The sequence below is a fragment of the Ranitomeya variabilis genome, chromosome 2 (genome assembly GCF_051348905.1).
Source record: "Ranitomeya variabilis isolate aRanVar5 chromosome 2, aRanVar5.hap1, whole genome shotgun sequence".
Taxonomy (NCBI): domain Eukaryota; kingdom Metazoa; phylum Chordata; class Amphibia; order Anura; family Dendrobatidae; genus Ranitomeya; species Ranitomeya variabilis.
This window is the reverse complement of record NC_135233.1, coordinates 471,497,979-471,525,121: the sequence shown is the minus strand read 5'-3', so window position 1 is coordinate 471,525,121 and position 27,143 is coordinate 471,497,979. Positions and strand designations below refer to the sequence as shown.

Sequence of the window (27,143 nt, the reverse complement as noted above, 5' to 3'; positions counted from 1 at the left end):
TATACCTATACTAAGTGTATGCATTTATTTTATCTATTCTATTCTAACCTGTTGGTGTGATTTTACTGTACACAGCACTGAATTGCCGGCTTTTCTATAGAACACCGCTGCGTATTTCTCGCAAGTCACACGCATGGTCCATGTGTAATCCGTATTTTTCTCTCCCCCATAGACTTTCATTGGTGGATTTTTTGCGCAATACGCTGACAATCGCAGCATGCTTTGATTTTCTCAGCCTGTAAAATAGGGCTGCGAAATATACGGCAGATAGGAGCTGCCCCATAGAGAATCATTGGTCAATGTGCAATGCTTTTTTTTTGCGCCTCTCTTACGTCCGTAAAACTCTCTAGTGTGATGCCAGCCTAAGCAGTAAGCACCCTATTCTGACACCATTATACCAAGGCATTTACATTCCATTTCTATTATTCCCCCTGAGGGCAAGACCCACAGTGGGCCTTGCATGTTCCATGTGGTTGTGTAGTGGCATTTGTCTCAGGGTATGTGCTCACCAGGGGTGGACATATATCCGGCGCAGCTGCACTGGGGCCCAGAGGGCTGGGGGCCCATACATGGGCTCTTTGCTCTCAGAGTTCGCCCCTGGTGCGTATAACGTCTTTTTCAGGCGGGTGAAACCGACGAGTTTCAGTAAATATAAGTGTCTTTTTCCTGAACCGTCTTTTTTTTGCATTTTTGGGGGATTGTTTCCTGTGTGCTTTTTCAATGGTTTTGCCCTGCAGTGGGTTTTTCTGTAAAGTATTTATGGCTTATTTTATTGGCATTTTCCGGGCATTTTTTTTAAAAAACTATGCTCAGCATTGAAGAAACTGTAAGGGTATGTGTCCACGGTAAGTAAACGCTGCGTGTTTGACGCTGCAGCGTCAAACACGCAGCGTCCAGATGTTCCAGCATAGTGGAGGGGATTTTTTTAAATCCCGTGTCCACTATGCGTGGAAACACGCACGCGGCGGCCCTGTGACTCCGGACATGCTGCGCGTCTTTTCAGATCGCAGCATGTCCGTGTTCCTTGCGGCGACGCTGCGCTGCCGCAAGGAATATCACAGGGCCCTATGGGAGGGGGGCGATGATCCCGGATGTGTACAGTTAACACATCCGGCATCATCGCGTCCCAGAAGGGGGCGGGGCTTAGCGCCGAGCGGGTTTGCCGCTCCGACGATACCGCCGGCCATCCTGAACGTGGACACGCACCCTTAGCGTTTTTTCAAGGAAAACACTGGCAAAGCGCGTCTTTTGAGCCTTCCCACTGACTGGTATTGTAACATATAGAGCATCTTCAAAGTGGAAAATGCCTGAAGAATGGGCGGCTAACTAATTTTAATCACTAGGCATCTTTGGAAATCTGAAGGGGTTAAAAGACGTTGAAAACACTGAGCATATGAACAGCAAGTCGAGGTGTTGCCGGCAAAATGGCTCCAGCTGCTCTAATATTGCAACCACAGCTGCCCTGACAACTATAGACTGTCGGGGCATGTTGGGGGTTGTAGTTATGCAACTGAAACATATTAGAGATCCACTAAATCTGCTATAGACCCTCACACACAATGAGCTTAAAAGCTGAATGGTTGCTGTGGGCAAGATTTTTTATAAATGAAGTCCCTAGTAACTGGTCACATGACTGTGTTGAGCCAATGGTAATGAACGTCTTCTGGCTAGCTGTTCTCTGCCACGTTACTAGCTGCATTGAATGTACTTTGTGCCGTAGTAGTTTTGGTATCCGTGCCTTCTTCATCCCCTCACTTAAAACACCACAACCAGTCCCTCTGTGTAAAACCCTGGATGTCACCGTCACCCATAACAACCACTCATCCTATCACTCAGGTCTCTTCTCAGAAAAACCTGAGGTAAAAAGTAAATAATATTTTCCTGGTTCTTAATGAAAAGTAGATTTCTGACCTCAAAATTTACTTTTAACCCCATTCTGACCAAGCCATCTTTCATTTTTGCACTTTAAATTTTTTTGTTCTCCACTTTTTATAAGACATCTGTGTAAATCGGACCGACATCAGACTGCAGTGGACGGACTGGCCGCAGGTCTCCTGACAGGAGCATGACAGCTGCATGGAAATACATGGAGTCCCGCTGGCATGTCTGTGCATCGCGGTCCGATCTATATAGATGTCTGAATGCGATCTAAAGCCACATTCACACGTTCAGTATTTGGTCAGTATTTTACATCAGTATTTGTAAGCCAAATCCAAGCGTGGGTTAAAAATACAGAAGTGGTGACGTGTTTCTATTATACGTTTCCTCTGATTGTTCCTTTCCTGGTTTTGGTTTACAAATACTGAGGTAAAATACTGACCAAATACTGAACATGTGAACGTGGTCTAAGAGACATACATTTTTTCCATGAACAGCCACTAAGGCTTTTATTTTGCATCATGAGTTGTAGTTTTGAATGATGCTTTCCATCATATACTGTTCTGAAAAAGGGAAAAGAAGTGTGGTAAAATGATGAAAAAAAACACACTTTTGCTATTGTTTTTTTTTTTTCTAGTGTTTTGTATTTTACGACATTCATCGTACAGTAAAAATGGCCTGGTGTCTTTATTGTTCAGGTCAGCCTGATTATGGCGATACAAAACCTGTATATATATTTATATTTTACTGCATTTACAAAATGTAGAGCCTTATTCTTCATTATGCCAGTTCTTATTTATTTATTTTTTTTGCACAACGAGCTGTCATTTTTATTATTACCTTTTTGGGGTTTGTTTTTGAACGCTTTTTTGCTCTTTTTTTGTTTTGTTTTGTAAGGAAGGATGATGAGGTGACTAAAATAAGGAGATTCTATTTTTTTATGGTGTTTATGGAGCGCCCCCACTGCCGCAGGGCCGAGGGGTACCCGGTACCGGGCCTCTCTGTCTCGGTTCTGGGAGTGTCACGGTGGCTAGACCCGGTCCGTGACCCTGCTGAGGGCCGTCCAGTGAAAGTTGAGAGTGATGATGTGTAGTGCAGGGTGCGAGGAATAACGAGGACACAGGGTTGCAGTCTCTTTACCTTTTTACTGAAGGTTTCGAGGTACTCAATCCAGAGCACTGTTAACAGGGCTGGCTGAGACCGGCCAGTCCAAAGGCACATCCGGAGTTCCCTTAGCAGGTGGGAATCAGTGTCTACCTTCTAGCGCCTGTGTGTTGTAGTCCTTCCCTGCTGAGCACCCCGGGATAGTCCTCACAACTGATTCTGTCTGTCTCTGATGTTCGTTCTCTACGTCCCCCAGATGATATGGCTAGGACCAGTGGCGTAACTACAAAGCTATGGGCCCCGGTGCGAACTTCCAAATGGCCCCCCCCCCCCCACATTCCCCTAGATACGCCTCGGACTGTTGCAGGAACCTCCTGCACTGCAACATGGTGTTGGGTGCCAGCACAGCCCGCACAGTGGTATATCCAGCACAGCCCGCACAGTGGTATATCCAGGACAGCCCGCACAGTGGTATATCCAGCACAGCCCGCACAGTGGTATATCCAGCACAGCCCGCACAGTGGTATATAGAGCACAGCCCGCACAGTGGTATATCCAGGACAGCCCGCACAGTGGTATATCCAGGACAGCCCGCACAGTGGTATATCCAGGACAGCCCGCACAGTGGTATATCCAGCACAGCCCGCACAGTGGTATATCCAGCACAGCCCGCACAGGGGTATATACAGCAGAGCCCGCACAGTGGTATATACAGCACAGTCCGCACAGTGGTATATCCAGCACAGCCCTCACAGTGGTATATCCAGCACAGCCCGCACAGTGGTATATCCAGCACAGCCCGCACAGTGGTATATCCAGCACAGCCTGCACAGTGGTATATAGAGCACAGCCCGCACAGTGGTATATCCAGGACAGCCCGCACAGTGGTATATCCAGGACAGCCCGCACAGTGGTATATCCAGCACAGCCTGCACAGTGGTATATCCAGCACAGCCCGCACAGTGGTATATAGAGCACAGCCCGCACAGGGATGTATACAGCACAGCCCGCCCAGTGGTATATCCAGCACAGCCCGCACAGGGGTATATAGAGCACAGCCCACATCTCATCCTACCACCCCCGATAATGGCCCCACAGTCCGGTTAAAAAGAAAAAAATACAAACACTCTCCTCACCTTTCCTTTTGCCCGCGCTGCTCGTCCCTGCTCCTGTCTCGGTGGCTGCAGTCTGCGCAGGACACAGCAGGTGCGCGATGATATGACGTCATCGCGCACCCGCAGTGTACTGTCAGAGGCAGAGCGGGGAATGATGGGAGAGGGAGCGTCAGGTGACGCTCTCTCCGACATCATTGCATTGAACTATACCGGTGTCATAGACGCCGGTATAGTTAAATGCGGCGGCGGCACTGGCGGGGGGCGGGGGGAAGAGTACAGCGGGCGGCCCACTACTGGCACCGGCTCTTCTGGCATTTGCCAGAAGTGCTCGATGGCCAGTCCGGCCCCGCAGGTCAGGGGCCGACCCTGGGCTAGGACGCACCCGTATGACGGGGTAGGCCTGGAGTTCTTCCGGGACCCTAGAGTCGCCCCTCTCCCACAGCTGCCTCCGTTATCTGCTTAGGTGTTTAAGTGAGACAGCCAACCTATAATTGGCTGTCCTGCCGTGGTTTGAAGTAATGCTTAAAGTCTCTTACTTTCTCGGCGTTCCGGCCACCGACTTTGCGCTTCAGAAGGATGTTGCCTCGATCTTACAGCACGACTCCTTCTGGTCCTATCACCTCTGCGCTGTATTCCTGTTTCTCACTCCTTCACAATACCCCTCGCTTCTTGTCCTTTTCTAGGAGACTGCCGCTGTAAGGCTACGTTCACATTTGCGTTGTGCGCCACAGCGTCGGCGACGCAACGCACAACGCAAACAAAAACGCAGCAAAACGCATGCAAAACGCTGCGTTTTGCGACGCATGCGTCCTTTTTTTGGTTGATTTTGGACGCAGCAAAAATGCAACTTGCTGCGTCCTCTGCGCCCGGACGCGTGCGCCGCAGTGACGCATGCGTCGCAAAACGCAAGTGCAACTCATGTCCATGCGCCCCCATGTTAAATATAGGGGCGCATGACGCATGCGGCGACGCTGCGGCGCCCGACGCTGCGGCGCAGACCGCAAATGTGAACGTAGCCTAAGCACAGGCACGGCTCCGTAACGTTCTTTCTTGTTCACTAGGGCTCTGCCAGGATCCCACCTCTGACAGGTCCTCTCTCGAGCTCTTCCCAGCTCCTTTCTCTCCGACTTCCTGTCCAACCCCCCAGTTTTACCCAAGTGTGAGGAGTGGTCTAATAGATAGAACCACCACCCCCCGGTGGCCGGAGTGTGAAGTGTATTGTGGGTGTGTGTTACCTGGTCAGGTGAACTCCTTTAGTGCAATCAGACGTACCATCACTCCCCTTAGTGGCAGAGCAACAGTACTGCAACGACCAGGACTCTGGGGCGCTGCATTTACTGTACGGATTGAATAATCTTATGTTTTTTAAGAGATATGACTTGATTGATTGGAGAAATTTTTGACAGCGGCATCTGAATGGTTAAACAGAAGCATTTGGAGGTAGCTAACAATATAGCTATCATGCCATGTATGCTCCCTACATGCGCACCGACATCAGAAGGCTAAGGCTACGGTTACACGTTCAGTATTTGGTCAGTTTTTTACCTCAGTATTTGTAAGCCAAAACCAGGAGAGGAACAATCAGAGGAAAAGTATAAAAGAAACCTGTCACCGCTTCTGTATTTATCACCCACTCCTGGTTTTGACTAAAAAATACTGACCAACTACTGAAAGTGTGACCGTAGCCTTAGCCTTCGGATGTCGGGTGCGCATGTAGGGAGCATTCATGGCATGATAGCTATATTGTTAGCTACCTCCAAATGCATCTGTTTAACCATTTAGATGCCACTGTCAATCATTTCTCCAATCAATCAAGTCAGATCTCTAAAAAAAAATAAAATTATTCAACCCGTACTGTAAACATCATAAAAAAATAGAATTACAATGTTGTAGTCACCTGATCACCTTTCCTTCTAGAAAAAAAAAAAGAAGTAAAAAAGCTATTGAAAACTTGTATGTACCACAAAAAGGTAAAAATAAAAATGACGGGTCGATGTGCCACAAAACAACAAGAACTTACATAATTCAGAACAAGGCTCTATATTTTGTAAATGCAGAAAAATATATACAAATATATAGGTTTTGTACCGCCGTAATCAGGCTGACCTGAAGAATAAAGACACCAGGCCATTTTTCCTGTACAGTACGATGAATGCCGTAAAATACAAAACACAAGAGAAAATAAACAATAGCAGAAGCACGGTATGTTTTTTTTATCATTTCACCCCACTTCTTTTCCCTTTTTCAGAACATTATATGGTAAAAAGCATCATTCAAAACAACAACTCATGCCGCAAAATACAAGCCATCATGGCTGTTCATGGAAAAAATGTACAGTGGGGCAAAAAAGTATTTAGTCATTCAGCAATAGTGCAAGTTCCACCACTTAAAAAGATGAGAGGCGTCTGTAATTTACATCATAGGTAGACCTCAACTATGGGAGACAAACTGCGAAAAAAAAATCCAGAAAATCACATTGTTTTTTTATCATTTTATTTGCATATTATGGTGGAAAATAAGTATTTGGTCAGAAACAAAATTTCATCTCAATACTTTGTAATATATCCTTTGTTGGCAATGACAGAGGTCAAACGTTTTCTGTAAGTCTTCACAAGGTTGCCACACACTGTTGTTGGTATGTTGGCTCATTCCTCCATGCAGATCTCTTCTAGAGCAGTGATGTTTTTGGCTTTTCGCTTGGCAACACGGACTTTCAACTCCCTCCAAAGGTTTTCTATAGGGTTGAGATCTGGAGACTGGCTAGGCCACTCCAGGACCTTGAAATGCTTCTTACGAAGCCACTCCTTCGTTGCCCTGGCGGTGTGCTTTGGATCATTGTCATGTTGAAAGACCCAGCCACGTTTCATCTTCAATGCCCTTGCTGATGGAAGGAGGTTTGCACTCAAAATCTCACGATACATGGCCCCATTCATTCTTTCATGTACCCGGATCAGTCGTCCTGGCCCCTTTGCAGAGAAACAGCCCCAAAGCATGATGTTTCCACCACCATGCTTTACAGTAGGTATGGTGTTTGATGGATGCAACTCAGTATTCTTTTTCCTCCAAACACGACAAGTTGTGTTTCTACCAAACAGTCCAGTTTGGTTTCATCAGACCATAGGACATTCTCCCAAAACTCCTCTGGATCATCCAAATGCTCTCTAGCAAACTTCAGACGGGCCCGGACATGTACTGGCTTAAGCAGTGGGACACGTCTGGCACTGCAGGATCTGAGTCCATGGTGGCGTAGTGTGTTACTTATGGTAGGCCTTGTTACATTGGTCCCAGCTCTCTGCAGTTCATTCACTAGGTCCCCCCGCGTGGTTCTGGGATTTTTGCTCACCGTTCTTGTGATCATTCTGACCCCACGGGGTGGGATGTTGCGTGGAGCCCCAGATCGAGGGAGATTATCAGTGGTCTTGAATGTCTTCCATTTTCTAATTATTGCTCCCACTGTTGATTTCTTCACTCCAAGCTGGTTGGCTATTGCAGATTCAGTCTTCCCAGCCTGGTGCAGGGCTACAATTTTGTTTCTGGTGTCCTTTGACAGCTCTTTGGTCTTCACCATAGTGGAGTTTGGAGTCAGACTGTTTGAGGGTGTGCACAGGTGTCTTTTTATACTGATAACAAGTTTAAACAGGTGCCATTACTACAGGTAATGAGTGGAGGAAAGAGGAGACTCTTAAAGAAGAAGTTACAGGTCTGTGAGAGCCAGAAATCTTGATTGTTTGTTTCTGACCAAATACTTATTTTCCACCATAATATGCAAATAAAATGATAAAAAAACAGACAATGTGATTTTCTGGATTTTTTTTTCTCAGTTTGTCTCCCATAGTTGAGGTCTACCTATGATGTAAATTACAGACGCCTCTCATCTTTTTAAGTGGTGGAACTTGCACTATTGCTGAATGACTAAATACTTTTTTGCCCCACTGTATGTCTCTTAGACCACGTTCACACGTTCAGTATTTTACCTCAGTATTTGTAAGCCAAAACCAGAAGTGGAACAATTAGAGGAAAAGTATAATAGAAACTCGTCACCACTTCTGTATTTATCACCCACTCCTGGTTTTGGCTTACAAATACTGGAGGGAAATACTGACCAAATACTCAATCTGTGAACATAGCCTAAAGGTTTTCAGGCCCATAAAAGCATCATGTGGTTTTTACATTCATTTTTGGTCTTTTTCTTACACACAAATGCATTTTTTATGCATTTTTTTTAATAGATAATCCAATCGAAGAGACATGTAAAAAAAAACCCAACACCTAGATCATGTTCACCATGGAAAAAAAGCCTAAGGGCCCAAATAATACACCAAAAAGTGTAATGATAAAAAAACTGTGCACAAAAATAATCTCTGAAGTGTTTAATATTGTTTAAGTTAGAGACAACATTTGAAAACACTATTTTAGGTATCTTCACGCACACAGTTTTTTTTTAGTTTTTAAGCTTTTTATTCTTGTTGTTATCATACAAAACTGTAACGTTCAATGGTTGGGAAGATTTTTGGGCGGTTTGTGGCTTTTCTCTACCATAGATATGCATTTTACATTTTTACATGTCTTTGTGTTTTTTTGGGGGGTGGGGTCATTCCTGATATTACAAATGTGATTCTGGAAGGGATCTATGAATCACCACTTGTAATGGTAAAAGACCCCCCAAAAAAGGCAACAAAAAACACCAAGTACTAATGAGGAAAGAAATTAGTGATATGTGGCTAATAAGCACTTGAAACCAGTTTTTATTCAGACATCAGAGATTTTTTTTTCATAAGAGCACAGCAGAAAAACAAAAAGCCAATTCACGGTTTTGGGCTGCGCTAACCAAATTGATGATCCTTGATCCAATATGTAAAGAAGCGGTTTTGATTCCACGACGCATCTCCATGCTGGACTGGTGTCTTTCTCAAGTGTAAAAGCCAACTGTGAAAATTGGCCTTACAGAGAGCATAATATGTGTTCCTCTTCCCTGCCATGGACGCACATCCATATAGACCTAGGACTCCAATTGCTGAGAGCCCCAGACGGACCTACTGGTCAATTGACTTTCACCCCAGAAAAGTTTAATGGTTCTTAGTGATGAGGGAGTATACTCGTTGCTCGGGTTTTCCCGAGCACTCTCGGGTGGTCTCCGAGTATTTGTAACTGCTCGGAGATTAAGTTTTCATCGCCTCAGCTGCATGATTTGCGGCTACTAGACAGCTTTGTTACATGTGGGGATTCCCTAGAAACCAGGCAACACCCACATGTACTCAGGCTGGCTAATAATTGTAAATCATTCAGCTGCAGAGATGAAACCTAAATCTCCGAACACTAGCAAATACTCGGAGAACACCCGAGCGTGCTCGGGAAAACCCGAGCAACGAGTATACTCGCTCATCACTAATGGTTCTGTAACTTGTTTATGGGGTTTCGCCTTTGTAATGCTATTTCACTCAATCTTTGCTTCTTATTCAAACATGATAGAGTAATATCCTGCCATAAAAACCTAATCTAACGTAGCCACTAACTGTGCTTCATTGTTCTCCTAGAGACCAAACATCTCCAATTGTTGTCTGAATGCTGTAAAATGGGGTGAAGTCAAGCTGGATATTCATACTACCTTGATAAGATTTTATAACTGTTTTGCCTGTAATTTACAGGGCAAGGGAAGCCGGTGAGTTATGACCCATTTAAAGAAGTCAATAATTGGGAAACAAGCTTTCGTATCTGTGCTCACTCTCCACTATCAGCCCATCTAAACAGACCGGCAATCGTTTTGCTCACATGTAGCAGCGGTTGTTTTCTGACCTGGATCTGTACGAGTAAAAGAGGCCTTAGTAAACCGTTTCTTGAACTAATGATTTGTCTAATTTCTAGTTCCAAACTGCTACAAAGGCAGTCTGCCATGTTCTTCAGAAGCAAATGATATTGAAGCAAAGACACAATATGGAATGGGCTATAGCCTGCAAGCGTAATCCTTTCAGGTCTCTATCATTGTCCAAAACTGCCGATATGGGTGGGCTCAGCCAATGGTCTAACCTGGTCTAACCTGGTCTCCCGACATCATCTATCGGGAAAGATAAGAATCCAACATATCCTATTTCAGACTCTTAGTCCCTTTGTTGTCGGCGACATAACCTGGTACCCTACTGGAAGAATCTGGCAGTGGCTCTCTCATAGAGAACACAGGATTTCTCCGTAGAACGAATGGCCCTGTCTATGGAGAGATAGCTGCTGGATGAACAATTGGTGGAACCATCATTCTGCTGACAGATGTCTGTTGTGTATGGTGCCCCTAAGACAGTTGACCTTAGTCTTAGTCTGCATTCGTTGTGGTTGTGAGGTTATCATTTACAAATCCTAAAGATAAGTAGGAAGGGTCTAGGAGAAGCTATCAAGTGTAAACAGTGTTTATGGGTGTCCCTTTACATGTCATCTTGCAGTGTAAATTTCAGTTTTTATACATAGAAATATGTACATTTGCATGTTTCATTTACAGGATTACTGGCAAAATGCCCTTAAAGCCATTCTCCTTTCCTCTCCCGGAAACACGATTTTTCCATACCGCAAAATATGTGTACAAGTTCAAAATCAGATATGGTGTCCATTTTACGTAAGTTTTAGGATTTTATAAATTATACCAAATCTTCTGACATTGGAACAGATTATACGAAGGCACTGGTGGGCATAAATGAGCCGGGATCCCAACAAGCTGTCCGAAATAAAGAAGTTAATGATGCTTAAGAAAGCCAAAAGGGTTGTCTCAACTTCAATAGTGATTAAAATTGACAACTGCTTGTAAAAACAAGCAAGTTTACAATTTTAGGCTATATTCGCACATCCCTGTGACAGGTTTGTGTGCTGTTTGCTTTATTGGGCAGCACATGGACCCATAGAGTTAAGCTGATCCATATACTACACACATCCATTTTGGATGGACTTAACATTTTCTACAGAGTGCTATGATGCCTCTGTGGTTATCTATAGCAGATACATATCAACGTAATAAAAATCTTGAAACATTTCCGTTCTCACAATAAACATTATTCACGATTAGGCACTTGTCAGCTTTACTGTGTAGACTTAGGCATCATGTGCAAAGTCATCTCATAATTAGAGTTTTTTTTATTTATTGGAATTATATATATATATATATATATATATATATATATATATATATATATATATAACTCATGGGAAATCTGTGGATAGCTAATTTGTAAAAGAATATTTATACCTTACTGTCAAGAAATTTGGGGGTTCATTAAAAGAGGTAAACTTGGAATATTTTCAGGAGCAAGTATTTTCACTTTGTACATTATATAGGATATTAGTCTTATAACTTTTTTTTTTACCTCTGTAGCACAGAAGACACTGAAAACAACGAGCAAGTTATGGCCGAATTATTGGTAAGTAAAAAAAAACCTCCTAAAATTTGAATGTGTGTTGAAATGATATTGTCCTTTCTTTTCTAATTCCAGCCTTGAGTTTTTAGGGTTAGCGGATTCAGCTCCTTCACTAAGGAAGGCCTGGTTGATTTCAGCATGGGAGCAGATGAGGAACCACTCCAGAAGACACACCTATCGTAATATTTGCAGTTTTCAATATTTACTTTTTTTTTTCTATAGGATTCTATTAAGGCCATACTTGCCAACCATGATCATTTACAACCTTTTTCAACGAAGCATTTCACAATCTTTCCTTGTATCCTTTGAATGATAATATTATTGTACGTACTTTAATATTTAGACCAACTGAATATCTGCCATCAGACTCGTAAAAGGAAACTCTAACCACTTTGTATTGTCACTGATAGGACCACCTCCAATTTTATGTGGGTCCTTTTTCCTCCTCACCTTCCAATAACTATAACTACGGTATTTTATTTTTCTGTCTTCATAGCTGTATGGGGGCTTATTTTCTGCAGGATAAGTTGAAGTTTTTTTGACGGACACCATTCATTTGACCATATAATATAATGCAAAATATGAAAAAAAAAATGTTTTTTTGGATTTGTTTTTACAAATGTCACTTTACGGTAAGAATGACAAGTTAATCTAGTACTATCGTTCACTATGGTTATGGTGATACCAAATTTCTTTAGCTTTTTGTGTAATACTGCTTATCATATGGGATAATAATTTTGTCATTTTAAAAGATTAGACAATGATACACTCAATGATACCCAATATGTAATTAAAAAAAAATTTTTTTTTTTATTTTATTTACGTTTCTGGAAATAAATGGGGTACTTCTGAACACAAATATCTGTTTTATGTATAGATATATAATATTTTTCAGCTAAAAATTTGGCTTCACAGGTATATACACATGGCAGCCATGGAGCCCCCAGCTGCTATGAAAATTCCATTGTGACCCAACTGTGGGGTCGGGGAGGAGGGAGACGGGCATCAGAAGGGACACAGCCTTCATTTCCAACCTCTTAAATACTGCTGTCAAGATTAACTGTAGCATCTAGTCGTTGCAATCAGAGCTAATGAATCTCAAAAGCCTGTTATATTACACAGCCGGCACCCACACTACAGGGAGCAGGCTCAGGTACTGAGCCTGCTTCACATATGCAGTGTGCACATCCGCTATACATCTATGGGAGATGTCGCTAATGGAAATCTCGGGTGAGTAGCAAATGTATATTTATATAAACTACCAGCATGTGTCGCCTTGGGTTCCAGGGATGGGAACACAGTGACCTGGACCCAGCACTGGATGATTTTGTTTTATCTTTAATTTCTTAATACTGCTGTTGTGGAGGGGATTTTTCCTCGAAGGAGATTTTTCCTTGACTAATAAACTCCAGATAAGAGTAAATGGGACAGTGCTTCTCAGCTTAGGTTTAAACATAGGCAAAAATTCCTCCAACCATTTCCATATGTCTTCACTATATATGTGGAGCCTTACGTGTTAGTTTATGGTAAGAGTTCTTTGTTTCATCCAAATGTAGTATTGTACAATACATATTGTTATACAGTATACATAACTAAACATTAATATGCCCTGGATGGACTGGCCTACAGGAGAACAGGAGAATCCTCCGGTGGGCCACCACCCTCTAATAATGAGCAGCACTTGGCACTATATACTGTACTTGGATCACTATGTACAGACAAAGGCGGCATCTTATTCATGTAACAATTTAACTGATCATTGTTATATACATTTGTGATTGAGGATAATGTCACATTTGCAGGTAGCTGAAAAGTGGGGCCCTGGAGTTGTTACTGGTGGGCTCTTCGCACTCCAGTCCGACACTGTATATGCCTCAACGTACATTTACAAGCAACAGCCTTAGTCACTTTTCCATGACAGACTACTATTATGTCAATGTGCTCAACAATAGAGACATAATACCTTTAATATATCGGAACAATTATTTTATATATTTTTTAACACTATAGGCAAAAATGTTACCCATTTCTTTACTTAAATACAAATATAGCATTTATTATATTATTTGTATTGTTTTATTTCACCTATGTTTACTATTGCAGACTCCAGGGTTGAAACCAGCAGTGAGAAGCAGAGTAGTCAGGTAACACCCAGACCACTTAATACATTTGGTAGAAGCCATTTTCTCCATTAACTAAAGGTACCTTCACACTAAGCGACGCTGCAGCGATACAGATAACGATGCCGATCGCTGCAGCGTCGCTGTTTGGTCGCTGGAGAGCTGTCACACAGACAGCTCTCCAGCGACCAACGATGCCGAGGTAACCAGGATAAACATCGGGTTACTAAGCGCAGGGCCGCGCTTAGTAACCCGATGTTTACCCTGGTTACCAGTGTAAAATGTAAAAAAACAAACACTACATACTCACCTTCGCGTCCCCCGGCGTCCGCTTCCTGCACTGACTGAGCGCCGGCCCTAACAGCAGAGCGGTGACGTCACCGCTGTGATCTGCTTTCACTTTATGGTGGCACTCAGTCAGAGTAGACGGCAAGGGACCTGACGGACACCGGAATGTGAGTATGTACTGTTTGTTTTTTTTAACTTTTACGATGGTAACCAGGGTAAACATCGGGTTACTAAGCGCGGCCCTGCGCTTAGTAACCCGATATTTACCCTGGTTACCATTGTAAAACATCGCTGGTATTGTTGCTTTTGCTGTCAAACACAACGATACACGGCGATCTGACGACCAAATAAAGTTCTGAACTTTAACCAACGACCAGCGATATCACAGCGGGATCCTGATCGCTGCTGCGTGTCAAACACAACGATATCGCTATCCAGGACGCTGCAATGTCACGGATCGCTAGCCATATCGTTTAGTGTGAAGGTACCTTAAGAGTAATTTGTATTCAAAAGTTGTCTCACTGCAATAAATCCTATTAAAACTTTTTTATGGCTCATTCAGACGTCCAGTTTTAAAGTAAATGTTCTATCCATGTAATAGACAGATCACATGCACATCATAGTCTATGGGGCTGTCATATGTGCTGTACATATTTTTTTTGCAAAGGGAGATGTGTGTTTTTGATCCAAGCCAAGGATCAAATTTTCCCATTCAAATCAACAGGTTCATAAACTAGCAGACAGTACATGGATGCCATACAGGAGTCATCCAAGCGCTGTCTGTTTTTTACTGTCTAACCCTTTCGAACTAGAGCATGTTTTCAGCTTCCTGACCAATTTTTCTATTCTAAAAGTGGATAGGATCAGGCTCAACCACTGTTGGGTGCTCAGGGGTAAAACGGTAAGACAATTACAAAAGATCTAACCCCAGCACACTCCAAAAACGTGAAGATAGAACTGTTGCTTTCAAAGTTTTTTAAATATATCTTGCGCAAAAGAGAATAGTTTCCAACGTTTCAGCTGAGGCACGAACCTTTGTCAGGAAGACAATCTTATGGTAGTTTTATTGTATGTCCATTCCATTCTGCTGGCCAATCAAGACCACTTTTGACAGACTTCCATAGGGCAATCTGAAAGCCCAGGACCTACATACGATAAAACTACCATAAGATTGTCTTCCTGACGAAGGTGCAGTGCCCCAGAGTCCTGGTTGTTGCAGTACTGTTGCTCTGCCACTAAGGGGAGTGATGGTACATCTGATGGCACTTAAGGAGTTCACCTGATCAGGTATCACAGTCACACTTTACACTTCACATTCTGGCCACCAGGGGGAGCAAAGGGTTCTATGTATTAGGCCACTCCTCACAATCTGGTAAAACTGGGGGCTGGATAGGAAGTTAGTCAGAAGCTGACTGGGTTGGATCCAGGCAACATCCTGTGGCAGAGGGTGTTGCAGGGGAAGATTCAGGGGGGTCTCTGTCAGGGGTGGGATCCTGACAGTGGCCTAGCGAACAGAACAGAACGTTACGGAGCCGCGTCTGCACTCGAATGCGGTGGCATCCTAAGAAAGGAAAAGAAGCAAGGTTTATTGTGGAGAAGTGAGAAACGAGATCGCAGCAAAAAGGAGATAAAGCCAGTAGGAGTCGTGCCGTAAGATCGAGGCAACATCCTACTGAGGCGCGTAGCCGGTGGCCGGAACGCCGAGGAAGTATTAGGCTCCAAGCAATACTTCAAACAGCGGCAGGACAGTTAATTTTAGGTTGGCTGACTCACCTAAATCACCTAAGCAGACATAGGGGGCAATTGTGGGAGAGGGGCGACGCTAGGGTCCCGGAAGAACTCCAGGCCTACCCGTCATACGGGTGTGTCCTATCCATATCATCTGGGGGACGGAGAAAGAACATCAGAACAGATACGAGTTGTGAGAGAAGAACATCAGAAACAGACACAACAGTTGTGAGGACTATCCCGTAAGCACAGCAGGGAGGTACTACAACACACAGGCGCTAGAAGGTAGGCACTGATTTCCACCTGTAAAGGGAACTCTGGATGTGCCTTCGGACCGGCCGGTCTCAGCCAGCCCGGTTAGCAGTGCTCTGGATTGAGGATCCTGAAGCCTTCAGTAAAGAGGTAAAGAGACTGCAACCCTGTGTCCTCGTTATTCATCGCGACCTGCACCACGCACCATCATCACACCTATCATTGGACGCCCCTTAGCAGGGTCACGGACCGGGTCTAGCCACCGTGACAACCCCAGAACTGAGACCGAGAGGCCCGGTACCGAGTACCCCGCGGCCCTGCTTCTGGGGGCGCTCCAAAGGCTCACGTCTGAGCCGAAACATTGGAAACCATTCTCTTTTGCGCAAGATATATTAAAAAAAATTTGAAAGCAACAGTTCTGTCTTCACGTTTTTGGAGTGTGCCGGGGTTAGATCTTTTGTACAATTTTTCTATTCTGACCAGTGTCACTTTATGTGGTAATAACTTTGGAATGTTTCAGTGCATCCCAGTGATTAAGAAACGTTTTTTTTTCGTGACTCATTATACTTCATGTTAGTGGTAAATTTAGTCCGACATTTTTTGTGTTTTTTCGTGAAAATTTGGGTGAAAATTTTGCAAATTTCAAACTTTTACTTTTTACGTCTTTAAACTAGACAGTTATATCACACAACATAGCTAATAAATAACATTTACCACATGCCCACTTTACATCAGCATCATTTTTGAAACATAAGTTTTGTCTTTGGAAGTTAAAAAGCTTAAAACTTAATTAGCAATTTCTAATTTTTCCAACAAAATTTACAAAACCAATTTTTTTAAGGACCACATCGCATTTGAAGTGACTTTGAGTGGCCTATCTGACAAAAATACCCGAAAGGGACATCATATTAAAAAATACACCCTTCTAAGTGCTCAAAACTATTTGAGAAGTTTATTAACCCTTCATGTGCTTCACAGGAATTAAAGTAATATGTAAGGAAAAAAATACAATTTTTCTTTTTTTCCCACAATAATGTTACTTTAGCCCCAAATTTTGCATTTCACAAGAGTAACAGGAGAAATGGACTAAACAATTTGTGTTGTAATTTCTCCTGAGTACATCATCACCCTATATGTGGTGGAAAACTACTGTTTTGGTGCACAGCAAGGCTCGGAAGGGAAGGAGCGCCATTTGACTTTTGGAATGCAAAATTAGGTGGAACAGAAATCGAACACCATGTCATCTTTGGAGAGCCCCCGTTGTGCCTAAACATTGGAAACCCCCCAAAAAATTAACCCTAGTTTGGAAACTACACCCCTCAGGGAATTTATCTAGCTATGTGGTGAGCACCTTGAGCCCCCAGGTGCTTCACAAAATTTTATAACATTGAGCCATGAAAAAAATAGATCACATTTTTTCCTACAAAAATGTTGCTGTAGCCCCAAATTTTTTATTTTCACAAAGGTAACAGGAGAAAATAGACTGTACAATTTGTTGTGCAATTTCTCCTGACTACGCCGATATCACATATGTGGTAAAAAACTACTGTTTGGGCGCATAGCAGGGTTCAGATGGTAAGGGACCTCATTCTGGCTGGAATAAATTGCCTAGGCCTTGTCACATTTACAGACCCCTGACAGAATTGAATAACACTGAGCTGAGTAAATAAAATATTACTATTTTTCCACTAAAATGTTGGTTCGGCCCCAAGTTTGAAATTTTCAAAAGGGGTAACAGGAGAAAACAAACAGTACTATTTGTTACGCAATTTCTTTTGAGAACGCCAATACCCCATGTGTGGTCGAAAACTATTTTTGAAGCACATTGCAAAGCTCAGAAGGAAAGAAGTGCCATATTGGAGTTCGGATTTTGCTGGACTGGTTTGAGGGTGCCATGTCACATTCGTAGAGTCTACATAGATTTTTAGCGGGTGCCATGTCACATTCGTAGAGTCTACGTAGATTCATAGAGGGTGCCATGTCACATTCGTGGACTCTGTCTGGTCTCTGTTCAGCGGTGTCCTTCTTTTTAGAGGAGCACAAAACTGTGGGCGACCAGCTTGACAACGCTGGTTCACAGGTCAGACAGCGTCTCCAGTGCCTCCATCTGCCTCATTTTAGGGAAATGGAAAAACATGGGCGCTGCACAAAGACCAGCAAGCGCCAATGTTTATTAACCATCTGGGGTCGTGAAGAGGTTAATTGGTAAAAGATGGGATTTTTTTTTCATATGAGAAAAACATGTGAGACTTACATGACCAATCACTGATGAAAGTTGGTCCATGCAAGAAAAAAACGAACATCTGGATGAGGCCTTAAAAGGTAATATGTCACTAAGTTTTTGCTCCCCAATCTGAGAGCAGCATGATGTAGAGTCAGAATCACTGATTCCAGCGTTGTTACTTTGCTAGTTGCTGCAGTTTTGATTAAAACAGTTTTATCTGCTGCTGTTCCAGCAGTTCTCTGGAAGCTGAGCTGTGCATAATCTCCTGCTGATGAAATAGTGATTTTATCAATACTACAGCAAGAAGCCTAGTAAGTGACACATCGGTGGAATCAGGGTCTCTGTCTCTATGCTCTCTATGGTATGCTGCTTTCAAATCAGGAGGCAAAATCCAGGTGTCAGATTCCCTTTAAGGTGTCTTTTAACACTACATTTATACATATTTTTAAAATGTGTTTTTTTATATATATTTCATAGCACTTAAAAAAAATACTGCTTTAACGTGTAGAGTAAACTATACTACAGTCTACATACATGTAAAGTGCGCAAGCGAGGTAGTCGTGGACGAGTTGCTGATCCCCCTCACGCTGGCACTCTACAGACAATACGTATCCTCATCCCGGTGGGCTCCTGTGTGTGGGGTGCATCATACTTCTGGCTTGCAGGCCTCCTTTGGCTCCAGGTATTCCTCTTCTGGAACCTTGGCAGCAATCAATCCAGGGGACGCAGGTTTTGTAAACCAATCAAATTTTATTGGACATTTGACAGTCTTTACAATCAGTCATATAGGGTAAGGCCCAACAGGTTGTCATCTTTCCCAAAAGTACCGTATACAACTTCAGCCCTGGTTCTTGGTATGGGTAGAGTGCCCCTTTTTCTATCTTCACTAGCACTAGGAAGTCTTCTCCACCATTAGAAGTGCACCCAGATTGCAATACCTTCCAACCCATGTAGTCTGAGTCCACTTTTCCCTGTAGTCTCACAAGCTGAGTGCTCCCAAAGGCACTGATGTCCATCTCGAGGTTCCCCAGGCCGGTAGACGGAATCACATGGAAGGGTATTTTTGGCAATGCACTGCCCCAAGTATTAGGCCCACCTTGTTCTTATTAGCCTATTACATAAGACTGCTGCTGTCACTTTGCACTACTGTCCTGCACTGAACTGTCACTTTATGATCTTAGCACTGACTCTCAGTTCCAAGTATAAACTTTTCACTGAATGATAACTTGTTGAGAATTATGTAGCGAGTACACAGCTAGATGAACGTTTCCTTCACAATATGGAACATTTTCACACACGGTCTTAGTTCCTTTCTCTTAACTCGGTCTTGGTTTCCACTTGTTCACTTGCCTTCACCACAACCCAGCTCAATACTACAGTCCAGTTAGTGAGAGTCCCATCCTCTTCCCTGTCAAGGGATGTAGTTTGCCAATATGGCCGGTACTTAACTTCTCTGCTACTGACGCCTTGGAACTCTCGCCCAGGGCACTTTTTTGTCTTATGTTCTCTGTTCTGTCCTGGCCCATTACCTCTCTGACTTGTGAACTCAGGACTGTACTTCTAGGCGTCCTCTACCCGGGCCCCTCTCCAGTTGACCACTCTGTCCTTCTGTCAGTTTTCCTTCCTTTTTACTCTGGATCACGCTATCCATTGTCTCGGTCTCTTCTCACGTTGAAACACCCATGTCATTCGGCACTGTTTACTGTCCAGACCTTAGGTCTGTTTTCACGCACACTGGGCCCTATCTCTTGTTCTGACAGGACACTGTCTCTATCCCTTCATGCTAGACCATCCCACTCTGGGCTAGTCCCAAATATTAACCCTAACTCTCCCTACAGTTTGGCAGAACACAACCAATAACGCATATCTCAATTCACATTATCCACCATATCAATACATGTGTTTTTAAGGGGAAACTTGGGCAGTATGTCCATCTCCTTACAATATCATTGCAGCCAATCACTGAACTCAGTGGCCTGTGCTGTCTACATTGGTAAAGCCGCTGAGACCAGTGATTAACTGCAGTGATGGCAACGTGACGCCACCACTGTAACCAAATAATGGAGACAGGGCATTTTCTTGCACAATGAACTATGCATATAGAGAAGTTTTTTGAGATAGGACAACTCCTTTAAGCCAAGCTACAGCTTTCCCACAATTGTAATGTATTTTATTATATTTTTATATTCAGATCAGTGAAAATCCAGCAGAGGAGACTCAGGTGAGTGACTACTTCTTTATTCATGCCACAGACTGATCTTATTGGTCTCAGAATTTGGCATCCGTGGCCAGATCCAAATGACTTAATGAATAATGCAAAATCTTCTTTCTTTATATTTACCAATGAATTAAAATCTAACAGTAATGATGTTCATAGAACAATTACTGACCATTAACTCATCCGCTAATCAGATTATTACACTTAATTACATAACAGACTACACGGAGTTGCGCACATTACCTGCAGCACGTACACAGTTTATGAATTAACAAATTGTGATTTGTTTTCTCATAAAGACAAAGCACAAGCAGTGTCTGTTGTTTAGGTCTATTCTGCCGTGCATAGTTAAAGTAAAAGCTGCTTTACAGAAAAACTATGAGGGTGAATCATCAAAGCTTTTTTTTAAAAAAAAAAAGCTTTAGAAAGTCGCAGCTTTTTTGAACAATGAGAGGTTGCACAAAAAAAAGACTTCTGGTGTTTTCACGCAATTCTTGCCATGGTGCCGATAGATTGGCAAAGCTTTGACTGGACAGCGGCATGAGAGGGCATGGTGACCCAAACTCATCAAATTCATGACGAGCAGCGACATTGACTATTCCTCAAAACTAGCGGCAGGACTAATATTTGTGGTGAGGCGCCCTTAGCGACGCTCACCACTATGCTCCTCGCCTGATTCATCAAGAGGCGTGCTCCTCCTATTGAATCAGAAGCATTCGATCAAAAAAAGGCCCCTCTTCGGGAGAATCGCCGATCTCGATTAATCGCCCTCAACATCTTTTGTGAGCTCTAAAACCTGGTTCTTGATGAACTTGGGTGAAAAATAAAATGGCAGGATTTTAATAAGTTCTGTTCTGATATTCTCTTGTGAGTTTTTTTGGTGCAAGGTATTGTAGTATGAAAGATTTTAGCCAGGTTCACACAGACAAGGGTTAGTTATATAATTGACAATATAAAGGGGATGGAGCGGTCACTTATTTTAGCTGCTTTCGAAGCCCGAAACAGTTAAACTAAGTTACTAAAGACAAAACGTGCACAACGAGTTGTTCAAAAGGCGTTGCGTGCAGATACCCTTAGAAACCCCACAGTTATTTAGCGTTTTTAGTAACAAGGACGCTGTTTTTCCATAAAACTGGCGGCGCCCAAACTTGCCCGAATGACCACATTTAAAGCTATGATAAATTTTAGGGTATACTACTTCATAGTTGTGCTTATACTGTGATTATTTGTAGAAGTCCATGGAATGTTAACCTTGATTTATTTTTGTATAATGAAAAAAGAGAAAGGATGAAGAAACACATGACAGAGAAAAGTGCATGAATACTGGTGAGGCTTTACTGTCAGTTTCTCATACACTTCTTTGCCTTGATGAAAATGCATAGTAAGCTGTTTTTTTCACAAAATCTAAAATTTTAATTGCAGATAACAAAGAATGTCATATAACTAATGATTCACATGAGCTGCACAGTGTTTCATGCCCAACTCTGGGTCATAACACTCAACAAGCTGGGGGCTTTGTGGATTTCTTAATGAGGTAAGTAGTTTTAGTATGAGTCTGTGTAAACCTTTTAAACAAAGTTCACACAAGCATATATTTGGTTTGGTTAGTTGCCACGGTCAACACACAGACCAATAATAGTTATGGGTTAGTGACCACGGACTATTTTCCACTTGACCTCGGATCCGCATGAAAAAAAATTCAGCATGCACTAGCGTGGCTCCATTTCTGAACCAGACTAGTGCATGTAAATAGTAGCCATATGCTATGAAATTTATATTGAGTATTTTTTTAATCTGGTAGCAAGTAATTTCCTGTGAGTCACAGGAAAATTAAGCACGTCTGGACGGTCCCTTTACCCCAACATGCGTTTCACTAATGTGGCTTCTTCCTCTGGGCGTCAGGGTTACATGTATTCTTTCAAGTGCTATATATTATTGGGACATATATTGATTTAGTGTATCATGTCTATGTAACTTTTAAAGGGGGCCCTTTCAGCTCCCCTGACATGCCTGGCACGTATTTCCCATGAAATAACAATTCTGATGGATATTTTCTCAGGACTGTTTTTATGTCTCAAAATGTGTAATGAATTGTTGGTGTCACACCAGCACCTCTGAATGGACTTTGTCATAGTGTTTACAACGTAAAAAAAGGGTTAAACCTCCTAACAAAGTAAAATAAATTGTCAGGTCTAATGTCTCGCAACGTGTAGGAAAGGCTAAGTGCAATATGAAGGGATAAGAGAAAAGGAACCAAACACTAGAGAAGGGGGGAGTGGAGACCCCCTAGACAGAGCTAACGTCACCCTGTCTGCCCTATCATCCCTATATAGGTTCTGCACCTATCGCCGAGCAGGATACCTAATCCTTGCCTGACCCTGGCAATAAGCCCTGCATCGGGAGGACAGGATGAGCACTAGTCAATCCTCACTACCGCTAAAGACAGCTAGGATACACAAAACAAGAGGAAACTTAGCTTGAGTAGACTCAGAGAAACACCGTCGTCCTTCAACCTCCAAAGAGGATGCTAGCCAACTGCAGCAACTCCAAGCCTCAACAGGGAAGTGCAAATAGAAAATATCACTCCCAACAGCAAGTTGGGAGTTATAAACACCCAGATCCAGGTGTTACCATTAGAGCCAGGGAAGGTGGCCACTGGATCCTAGCGTCAGAAAGACCAGGCAGAAGTCTGCAAAGTAAACTGCTTAGACCAGAGGTGCATTCCTCGAGGGCCGCCAACAGGTCATGCTTTCAGGATTTCCTTGTATTGCACAGGTGATAATTTAATCACCTGCACAGAATGATTCCAGCACCTTGTGGAATGCTAAGGAAATCCTGAAAACATGACCTGTTGGCGGCCCTCGAGGAATGCAGTTTGACACCTCTGGCTTAGACCTTCTGCAGACAGATGCAGTGCAACGGTCTGCAGTCTCTGACACATCCGTGACACCTAAATCTGCTGTGACTACAAACACAAAAGTATAACAGCATTCTGTGTGCGCTACATGATATTTTTTTTTACTTTTTATTGAATTTCAGCTGTATTTACTATAAATTTGAGGCACATCGAATTAAAATGTGTGAGTTCACCTGCCAGAACAAGGTGGTCTCAAAGTAAGGTCATGATTAGGGTTGAGCGAAACGGGTCGTTCATTTTCATAAGTCGCCGACTTTTGGCAAAGTCGGCATCTCATGAAACCCGACCCGATCCCTGTGTGGGGTCGGCCATGCGGTACGCGATCTTGGCGCCAAAGTCGCGTTTCGTATGACGCGATTAGCGCCATTTTTTCAGCCAATGAATGAGCGTGGGCAGAGTGATGACATAGGTGTTAGGGGAGTGAACGGCTATCGTCATGTTAACGCTTGTGCGCAGTAGCGATTTGGAATGTGCAATACGAAATGTTCTGTTCTGGGACGGAGAGAGAGAGAGAGAGAGAGAGAGAGAGAGAGAGAGAGAGAGAGAGAGACACTCGACTCGACTTTTAAGACAGTCGGGTTTCACAAAACCCGACTCGACCCTAAAAAACTAAAGGTCGCTCAACCCTAGTCATGATTAAGAGCTAATGTAGCTCGAAACGCGTTGACAATTATTCTACCATGGTTTTTAAATTTTTCTTTGTCATGTTTTTACTCTTTTACCAATAAATGTGACGTTTTATTGCTTTTGCGGTTGCTGGATTTTCCAAATTTTTTTCACTCAGGAACCCAGTCTGAAGTCTCTGTACATCGCATCCTTATTCCAGGAATCTGTCAACCCGGCAAGCTGGTGCTTGCTACATTGTGTTTTTTCGGTCTCAAACTAAACAGTGTACCAGTTATACAGCAGACTTGCCTCTTTCTTTTGCGCCCATTCTTAACAAAAGTAAGAATAGGTAGGAAATAGATTATTTAAAAAAAAAGAAAAGCTTTTGACAGATGGGAGGAGAGGATGACTAAGATCAGGGCAATCACCGCCCCCGTTTCAAAATATGAAGTCAACAACCCCCAACAAAATGAAATACATAGGCAGGTGTAAAACTGCTCTGAGTGGACTGCAAAAGCAAACCAACATGGTACAGCATCCGGTATACACTATATGCAAACATCAAATATTTCTATTACTATATTTTACATTGTATTGTATGACTGCTTCTTAAGCTGTACTTCAGGTACTACATGTGTAGAGACCCCATAATGGAATTGATAGCACCCAGTTGTCAATTTATTCATACATTTAAAGGAAGAAAACAGAGAAATTGCACAACAATGGTTTCCAAGGAAAGATACTCCACCATTGTAATTTTATGGACAAAACAACTGTTTTCTAAATCGACCATGTCACAAGTTCTCTTTAACCCCTTCACGACGGGGCCAATTTCCATTTTTTCATTTTCTCTTTTTCCTCCTCCCCTTTTTCCTCCCCAGAAGATCAGACTTTTCTGAACACTGCGATACCACATACGTGGTTAATATCTTTATTTTTAATGGGGAAACTGGAATTTAAACTTATTTTTTTATTTTTTTCATATTTTTTTTAATCTTTTTTTTTTTTTACTTTTCACAGTATTTGTTAGTCTCTTTAGGAGACATTAAGCTGCAATCATCTGATGGTTTGTGTTATATACAGCAATGTCACAGCATTGCTGCATATAGCAAAAATCAAGGTCTCCTTTGAAGTCCGGCCCCAAGCTGGGTTTCAAATGAGCTCCGTAATGACAAGCATGAGGGTCTTGAACAGACCCCCCTTGGCTTTTGTAGCAACCCAGTAGCAACCCATCGGTGACCCACGATCACATCACCGGTGTGCCGATGAGTGCTTGTAATGATGCTCCCGACTTGCTCCTTACATGTCGTGAAGGAATTATTGACCTTACAGACAGGGCTTATTGCCAATAATGCTCTTTGTTTTCAGCTTTACTCTATTCAGGTACCTGTTCGGGAAAAGACAATCTGCATAAAACAGAACCTTCAAGACGAAAAGTGAACCTTGGAAGAGCCAATAATTCTATATTCTTGTTAAACTATTATTTTGTTTGTGATTAAATGCACTTATTCTACGTACAAACTTAACCAAATAAAATCTACTTGTTCAGAACCTTTTACATAGTCAAAGAATCTATTAGGAGTGTACTAACCTCAGTCATAAAAAAATTGTACGATAATAGCTCATTACCGGTAGCTTGTAATCAATACGTATTGTACGTAACATATAGACTGCAGGAAATTCCAATGTTTCTTACTTCCGGGAGAAGTTAGAGAAGATGATACTAAAGAGTTTGTCCGGCCATAGATATCAATGACATATAGACAAGATAGATCATCAATAGCAGATTTGTGGGGGTCCGATCCTCTGCACCACATCAATCAGCTGCTATTTGCTCTGGCAGCTTTTGAATAGAAGCTGAGCTGCCATTGTAAATAACAGCTGATCTGTGTATGTGCCGGTTTTGGACCCCTACCAATCTGCTATTGATGACAGGTCATTAATACCTATGCCCAGACAACCTCTTTAATAATGACCCAATGCAATCAATATAATATTTGAAAAATAAAAATAAAAAAGAAACACACAATTGCTTTGGCGGTCGGGGCAGGAGTGGCCAAAGCCTTTATATGCACAGATTTAGGACACACCATGATGGCATACACATTCACCCTCCACTGCTCTTTACTTAAAGGGGACCCTCCATATCTTCTGACATGTTTGATTTAGTAAATCTTTGTTTTCCCCATGATAAAATTATGCCGGCTCATACTTTCCATATCTCCGTGTATGGTGTCATTCCTCTGTTATTCATTCAGGAAATTTATGAATAATTGACAACTTGGTGTTACCAGTTGGAGGCGTGTCTCTACACACTTTCCAACTGCACAACCAAAGCTGAGAGGATCACTTTGCGTCAGGACAAGGGAGAATAGTAACGCCCATTTGTCAATGTATTCACAATTATTCAGGAGAGAAAGCAAAGGAATAGCACAAGACAAAGCTATAAAAATTGCTCCACAATTGTCATTTCATGAGGAATGCAAGTAATTAATAAAACGGGCATGTCAAGACTAATGATAAAACCCTCTTTGACCCCATTAGATGTTGAGTTCTAGGCCCATATAGTTTGTTGTGACTTACACCCATGTTTATACTAGATCAGGACTTCTGTTCCATAAATGCTGCATCACATACAGGAGCAATATCGCGCATGAGATTTAAAGGGGTTGTCCACTACTAGGACAACCCCTTCTTGAACTAAATGTTTGGCCCTGATAAAATGAAAAAAGCCTATACTCAGCTCTCGTGCTGGCGCTGTTTTCCACAGTGTTGGCACTCGCTCTCCCAGTGGCTCTTGTGCAGTGTTTTGACATGTGACCCCAGCGCCCAATCAGCACTGCTGTCACTGTCCCCGCCTATGTATAGATTGCACATGAAGAGGAAGTGAGGGATCAGCTGTAACCTGGACTTCCTTTTCATGTACAATCCGTACGAAGGTGGCAACAGTGGGCACCAAGTGTCACAACACCGCATGAGAGCCCCGGGGAAAGAGAGAGAGAGCTGACACTGTGGGAACAGCAAGAGAATTAAAATGACAAACAGTATTCCTCACTTTTCCTCTGAGAAGATAATAATCCATTTGTCCCATGACGGGTCTATCTCTGCTACATCTAGATAGCAGGCTGCATGGTTGCATGATGCGACCATACAGCCTGACATCCAGCTGAGACACTAAGCAGCTTCGGCTACTGCTGCCCAGTGTCTCGCTCCTCTAATCTGTCTGATGTCTTACTCTCGCGGTGCCGTCAGAAAGTTCCTGGGAGTTCACAGCCAGTGAACTCACTTCACCTAACTGACCA

At 42.8% G+C, this 27,143-nt stretch overlaps 1 protein-coding gene across 2 annotated transcripts; it reads left to right on the top strand.

Moving 5' to 3' along the window:
- The first annotated feature begins 1,524 nt into the window (after positions 1 to 1,524).
- On the top strand, positions 1,525 to 25,392 carry MAJIN (membrane anchored junction protein). 2 transcript variants are annotated; one of them, XM_077292661.1, is made up of 11 exons: positions 1,533 to 1,859; positions 9,632 to 9,756; positions 10,582 to 10,695; positions 11,446 to 11,491; positions 11,711 to 11,786; positions 12,901 to 13,014; positions 13,592 to 13,632; positions 20,292 to 20,321; positions 21,599 to 21,644; positions 21,741 to 21,852; positions 25,210 to 25,392. In XM_077292661.1, exons 1-11 carry the CDS (start codon positions 1,560 to 1,562, stop codon positions 25,253 to 25,255), a joined length of 1,050 nt encoding a protein of 349 aa, XP_077148776.1. In that variant the 5' UTR covers positions 1,533 to 1,559; the 3' UTR covers positions 25,256 to 25,392. The 2 variants fall into 2 exon arrangements, with proteins under 2 accessions (XP_077148777.1, XP_077148776.1); XM_077292662.1 differs by lacking the exon at positions 9,632 to 9,756 and having other exon boundaries at positions 1,525 to 1,859.
- Positions 25,393 to 27,143: the final 1,751 nt, after the last annotated feature.

Coding starts and splice junctions, on each gene's coding strand:
- MAJIN (XM_077292661.1), top strand. CDS start 1,560: ATGAGCTTAAAAGCTGAATGGTTGCTGTGGGCAAGATTTTTTATAAAT. Junction 11,787..12,900: donor GCATTTCACAATCTTTCCTT/GTATCCTTTGAA, acceptor AATAAACTCCAG/ATAAGAGTAAATGGGACAGT. Junction 20,322..21,598: donor ATCCAGCAGAGGAGACTCAG/GTGAGTGACTAC, acceptor TAATGAAAAAAG/AGAAAGGATGAAGAAACACA.